General features: G+C 33.7%; 2 protein-coding genes across 2 annotated transcripts; one reads left to right on the top strand and one right to left on the bottom strand.

The window, feature by feature from the left end:
- Positions 1-77: 77 nt before the first annotated feature.
- LOC102600238 (uncharacterized) lies at positions 78-3,996 on the top strand. The gene is made up of 8 exons (XM_006345777.2): positions 78-292; positions 1,130-1,203; positions 1,703-1,744; positions 2,270-2,311; positions 2,480-2,563; positions 2,975-3,062; positions 3,684-3,781; positions 3,973-3,996. The coding sequence occupies exons 1-8, from the start codon at positions 109-111 to the stop codon at positions 3,991-3,993; spliced, it is 633 nt and encodes a 210-aa protein (XP_006345839.1). The 5' UTR covers positions 78-108; the 3' UTR covers positions 3,994-3,996.
- Positions 3,997-4,227: 231 nt separating this feature from the next.
- Positions 4,228-5,759, bottom strand: LOC102600568 (vinorine synthase-like). The gene has a single exon (XM_006345778.2). The coding sequence runs from the start codon at positions 5,714-5,716 to the stop codon at positions 4,373-4,375; it is 1,344 nt and encodes a 447-aa protein (XP_006345840.1). The 5' UTR covers positions 5,717-5,759; the 3' UTR covers positions 4,228-4,372.
- Between the last annotated feature and the right edge of the window lie 793 nt (positions 5,760-6,552).

The raw sequence follows: 6,552 nt of genomic DNA on the forward strand, positions 1-6,552 counted from the left end.
CCCACCCCCCAAAAAAAAGGACAGTAAACAGATAATGTTCTCAAGTGTAAATAGTGTACTATTATTTGTATTAAGCAAAAAAAAATAGATAGAGGAAAAGGATAAGTGATGGCTTTTTCTTCTTCAATCAGCTTAAGCTATGGAAAAGTCTGTTCTGGATTTCACTATAATAAGCAACCAATTTTATCAAAATATTTCAAGAATTCACATATCTCAGCTTTTTTATCTACCCAAAATGGACACCAGTTGAAGCTTAAAGAACAAATTCTCAGAGCATCTTTTGATAGTGAAGGTTTGTTCTTGTTAAAATTCCACTGGTTTAATGTTAAAAATTTGATCTTTATTTAGTTCTTCATGTTTAAAAGTTCAAGATTGTGGCTTTATAAGATAAATGAATAATGGGGTTCTACTTTTTTGTTGTCTTTACTTAGAATTCTTGTACTTTTGTTCCTCAGAAATTTACACCTTTTGTGTTTCTACTTGAGATTTTGAGTTTGTAATTTGGTTAAAGAATTGATCTTTCTTTATTTGGTTCTTCATGTTTAAAAGTGCAAGATTGTGGCTTGTACTTCGATTTTCGTATTGTTTTAATGTAGTTATGTTTGACTTCTTTTATTGGATTGCTTTGTTAATTGACAAGACAATATGCATGGAAAGAGAGTTAAGGTTTGCTAAGATCCTCAGTCCTAGTAAACTTGAATTATCTACAAGAATCTATGTTCTTTTACTCATTCCGTTTCAATTTGTTTGTCTGATTTCGATTTGGCACGAAATTTAACATAGTTAAGAAGACTATTGAATTTTGTGGTCCTTAAACTAAAGATATTTACTGAAATACCCTTCAATCTTGGTGTTCTTAATTAAACATGTCATGTGGAAAGTTGGAATTAAAGAATTGCCAAAAAGTAAAGAGACATTCTTTTTGAAATGGACTAAAGTAAGACAAACAGATTGAAATGGAGGGACTAACATGTTTTTATTATTTTTGATGATATTTTCTATCATTAACTTTGTAGATGAGGTTGTGAAGCCACTGTTCATTTGAACCATTTTTGCCTATTAGGCATCTGATTTGTTTTTCATGCAATTTCTACTGATCAGTTCGTTCTTCGCGATGCCCCTCTTGCAGGTCTTCCCTCTGAGATTACTGAAGATTCTAAGTTTGTTTCTATAAACGCCAAAGACCCAAAATATGGTCCACCTGTAAGTTCTGGTTAGTTATTTTACAGTAGCATCAGTCATTTTATTCCTATATGCATTTTGGTTGTTCAATGTGGGAACTACTATGAAGCGTAATGAACGATTCCTTCTGTATTTTAACCATTTTGTTATATACACATACATGGACAGAGTAGAGATGGCATATGTAATATTGTTACTTGAAATGTTAGAGAATTCAAATTTTCCGGCATTTCTGAAGGAGCTGAAATTTTCGAGATTTTGTGACTCGTAAGATGTATTAAAAGTAATTCTTGATCTGGTTAAGAAGTTACGGCAAAGGGAAGGAAATCTTGTTTTAACGACTTTATACAAAGTTGTATCGACAGTCAATACCAGATAATGGCAGTTTTTGGATGGCCTTCAAATGTTTTCTTTTCAAGCTAAAAGATTCTTGAAAGATTAGCGCTCATTAGGTGTTTTTTCTGGTATACTTTGCTCGATCGTGTATCTTAAATGAAAGTCTCAATGACCCATTTTACAGGCTTTGTTGTTGCTGGGCTTCGAAGTGGACGAAGCAGCAAAGGTAATTTCTAGACTGATTACCTTTTACATGTTCATGTTTCGCTGTGCTGAGAGTTGTGTGTGTTAAACATTACTCACCATTGGTGAATCGGTGTCTCAGATGGTACTCGGAAAGGAACAAGAATCCTCTTAATGCTATAGATCTTAGTATAAGGATAAGAAGGTAAAACATGCTAGTGATGTTAGTGAAGCATGCTCCTTGGAATATAAACGTAAAACAATAGTGAAAAGGCATATTACATAGATAGACACCTCAACTCGTCACCACTGTGTCCGTTGAACACTCCAACATACAAAATAATCATCTAGGCCCCTTCGAAATTTGTGTGCCATGTTAGCGTCGGGTGTCCACGAGACACAATGGGGACGAATTGAGGTATCTAGATGTGAATTTTCAAAGTTGGAGTGTTTAGTTACGAGTTGAGCCCAAGTTAAGGTGTCTATCTATTATTATGCTTAACTAAAACTGCATCCTCGGTATACCTTTGCATCGATAACTGATCCCTCTATGTTCATCTTGTTGCAGATACAACAGCTTTTGAAGGAGATGGATGGTGAATTCCTCCAGGTAAATTTCACTAGACTTCTCCACTGCTAGCGAGTTGATGGTATTATCTGAAGCCAGAGAGCTAGCCTGTATAAATAAACTATTTGCTTTTCTGTACTAAGTTTGTCGTTCTCTTTCACACTAAACGTCATTTTCTTGAAGTTACATCTAATACAACATATGCTGCAGGTCATCTTTTGCACCGAAGACATGATTTCTCGCTCGCTTTGGGAAGCAATGAATACAAAACAGACCAATTTAGATGCTTCAAAGGTCAGATAACGGAACTATCCCTGCGCTTCTGCACACACAAGACAGTTGGTGCACCTACATTAGATCCAACTTTTTTTCTGCGAGTCTGTTTAGTCCCCTTAGAGATTCGTATGTCAGTAGAAAATGTAGAGAAACCTTTGGTGTTAGAGAACCAAAAGTATTGTCATATTAAAACGAAACAGTACCAAATGGAACGAAATAGATATTGAGGATCGATCATATAAGCAACTCCAACTAACATGGAATTTGTTGTGGCCCTCCCTTGTTGTTTTAATATATGCCTATCCGTGTGTTGTACACTTCTACTCAGTTAATTAAATGTTAATGAAGTGTCGTAAGCATCGCAGAATTGCTTGTCTAAACGACAAACTCATCGTAAATTACTCTAATGTGGAGGTATCATTTATGCAGATTGCTAAACAGCTTCCGCGAATTTGCTTCCTGTCTGGCCTTACTGGAGAGGAGATGATGATGTTTCTTGACGCATTTGAAGAAAGTGGTAAATAACTTTTTGATATTCTGCATTCACAGCCAAAGATCTTTATCTTTTTGTCTGTGTTCATAGCCGAAGATCGTAAAATTAACGAAAAGATTATGTCTGAACTGAGAAAACTCATTAAAAACAGAGAAGTACAGGATTATCTTGAGATCTTAGTAGGAAAAACAGATCATCATAAAACTTTTATTAGTAAAACACATGAGTATTAGAATGTTCTCTTTGTTCAGCAGAGACGGAGTCATGATTTGAAGTTTATGTGTTCGGGATTCTAGTCCGTTTAAGTTATTGATTCTAAATTAATAGTTAATACATGTTCATTACATTTCTTAAGACAAATATAAGATTTGGACCAAAGCTACATCGTTCTCTTTCGTAATCTTCTTTCCATAGCAATGATAAACAAGGCATTAAACCGATTATGAACTTTTTTTCAGTTCAATGTGGCCTGTGATATCAATGATCTTCTACGTGGTCATACTCGTTGACCATTGTACTTTTGAAATTATGAGTTCAGAATTCAGTATTTTTTGAAAATTTAATGTTTTTTCACATATATATCTATATCTATGTTCTGTGTCGAAAATACTGGATTCAGTTGAACACATACATAACTATGTGCAGGACTTGAAGACCCCGTCTTTGCTGCTCTTGTTCCAAACAGCGCGGAGAAGCCATTACAAGAATTAATCGATGAGATTATGGGTGATCATGAACTACTAGTAAGCTTAGTTCACTTCCTTTTGCCAATACATACTACAATTAAGCATGCATTATCTACGAAATTTTGTTGTTTAGCTGCAAAATTACGTTACTCGCATCTAATTAATTCCGATTCGTTGTTATTTCTAGAAGTATATATAGTATCAACAGGTTTTTCATCATGGCTGATATTTTCTTTATATTTTTGCAGTCTTCTAAAAATTCAAGCTAGAGGGAAAAAAAATGTTCTACAAATTTTGATGTTAAATATTGCAATCCTTCAAAGTGAATGTAGGATTTTTCTATTTTTTATAATTGCACTGCCATTAATTTTTTTTATAAATCTTGTTATTTCAGTTTTTACACTATCAATATATATATATAGTTGGTTTATCTATTATACATTGTCAATGCATAGGAGATGCTTGCGTCTATTAAAATAATATACTCACATAATTTTTGCGCAAATCTTTAAAGTTATATTCAAAATAGAATGTGGAATAACAATACATATATATTGACAACGATTATTTTTTGCATAAGATCGATCGAGCTCATACATTATTATTGACTATATGAATAATCTTAGCATAACCTTGTTGGTTCTATATTTAGTGGACACTAGGATTTGAAGATGCATATGTTAGAAATTCCTCATCTTTCTCCAACTCAAGCATTTCCTCATTGTTTCTAAGAATCCAAGCTTCAATTCCATCATTTCTTCCATTTTCCACAAGAATAATTTGTTGTTTATTCAATGAGCTAATAGGTTCAATAAAGGGAGCAATAAAAATAGGTTTTCCCCATCCAAAATCAACATCATAAAGTCCAAAATTGCACCAACTTGAGAACTTATAAGTATCTAATTGTGGCAATAAACTCCCAACTTGTGTTGCCATATCCACAATACAATCAAGTGCATCATCTCCTTGTAAAGCCTTCAAGTTTTCACTATTCATATTCTCAAACATCTCTCTCACTATTCCAAACAAATGAGGCAAATCCAATTCATCATCATCACTCATATCTATAACTTCACTAGTTGCTATAAAGACTAAATTCCCAAATGCATTAAGCAATTTTGGGTCAATTCTTGATCTCAAGTTCACAACATGTGCCACCATGATTGGACTTGAGCTAACTCCCTTTGTTGTTCTTGTTGCTAAAATCAAGTGCTTCCAAATGAAAGTAGTCAATGCCTCGACTCGACTTGGATTAGGTACATTTTCACTAGACACTTTCATCTTAATGGCTTCAATTGCTCTGGCATTGAACACGAATCTCCTAACGAGGGACTTTTCCTCGTAGAAAAATATCATTTTATTGGTTTCCAAAAACTCTTGAGGAAGATTTTGAGGTGGAAATAGTAGTGATGATGATGTGAAATCAAGAGACGCGATATCATCATTATGAAAATCACCACGTGCAATCTTAGCCCACGTGTTGAAAAATTTGCTCATGGTATCTCCATCTAAGAGTCTATGAAACAAGACTCCACCAATCGCGACTCCACCACAATTAAACCTAGTTGCTTGTATAGAAACTAGGGTTTCAAGAGTTTGACCATAGTTCATTTTGCTACCCATGCTTGCATGTTGTGGAAGGAAGTTAATGAGTTGTGAGAGATCAAGATCTCGAATAAACTCATCCATACAAACATTATCCTTTACACAAGCCTCCATGTAAAGAACTCCGTTATCATTACATTTCACAAAAGTTGAATCATCTTCTGAGCTGAGCTCGCCAGCAAGTGGATAGAATAGGGTTAGGGTTTCCGAGAGGGATTTCTTGAGACGATTATCGACAATATTGTTGTTGTTTTTGTAAAAGAAGATAGGTGTTATGCAAATTCCAAGTGCAAGTTGATCAAAAAGACATAATTTGTGATTTCTTAGGTGTGGAGGTGTTGGTGTTGATGGTTTCACTTTTTCCTTAGAGAGGATAATGATTTCCATATTGCTAATATTAGTTAGTTTCTAATTCTACCTTGTGATAAGCTTAGCTTTATTAATATATACTTAGAATTTAGAAGGAATATTATTATGAAAATGTCTACTTTCAATAAATTTATGTGTGCTAGTTTAGTACACGTTTACTTATAAATGTTTTATTGAGCATTAATTATAATGTGAGCTATGTGTTGATTTTAATTTGCTACTTTTGAATTTATGTATGATACTTATAATTAGAGAGTGGATACTATACTAGCACTACTAAATGTAGAAGTCATATATAGCTCGATTGACGTGCATATATTTGGTGATATAGGTTTTAAAAATATTTTTTGTATATTTTTTATAGGACCCTCGGTAATGACGTTCGGTAATAATATGTATGGCCTTACCATGATCCATGACATGTTTTTAGTGTTTAGGGGCCAAACAACAGAAATTAGGCAATTTTCTCAGTTTTTCGTGTGTAACGTATATGAATATTGTGGTGATATGGATTATGGGAACATTTTTTTGCAAAATCTCTATAAGACCTTAGGTAACAATATATATAGTCTCACCATGATCCATGTCACATATAAATATATAGTCTCACCATGATCCATGTCACATATTTAGCATTTAGGGGCCACACAATATTAATTGAGTGATTTTCTCAATTTTTTGTGTGTTAGTACATAAATTTTTTAATCATATAGACTTTGGGAACTTTTTTTGCAAAAACTCTACAAGACCCTCTGATAATGACCTGAGGTAACAATACGTATAAGCTCACCATGATCCAAGCCACATTTTTAACATTTAGGGATCACACAACAAGAATTATGTGATTTTCTAAT

The sequence above is a fragment of the Solanum tuberosum genome, unplaced genomic scaffold (genome assembly GCF_000226075.1).
Source record: "Solanum tuberosum cultivar DM 1-3 516 R44 unplaced genomic scaffold, SolTub_3.0 scf00072, whole genome shotgun sequence".
Lineage (NCBI taxonomy): Eukaryota > Viridiplantae > Streptophyta > Magnoliopsida > Solanales > Solanaceae > Solanum > Solanum tuberosum.

What these genes read in the sequence shown, in the direction of transcription:
- LOC102600568 (XM_006345778.2), bottom strand. Translation starts at nt 5,716, where the DNA reads ATGGAAATCATTATCCTCTCTAAGGAAAAAGTGAAACCATCAACACCA.
- LOC102600238 (XM_006345777.2), top strand. Translation starts at nt 109, where the DNA reads ATGGCTTTTTCTTCTTCAATCAGCTTAAGCTATGGAAAAGTCTGTTCT. An exon ending in AAGTGGACGAAGCAGCAAAG is followed by an intron (nt 1,745 to 2,269) that starts GTAATTTCTAGA and finishes ATCTTGTTGCAG; the next exon opens with ATACAACAGCTTTTGAAGGA. An exon ending in TGGGTGATCATGAACTACTA is followed by an intron (nt 3,782 to 3,972) that starts GTAAGCTTAGTT and finishes ATATTTTTGCAG; the next exon opens with TCTTCTAAAAATTCAAGCTA.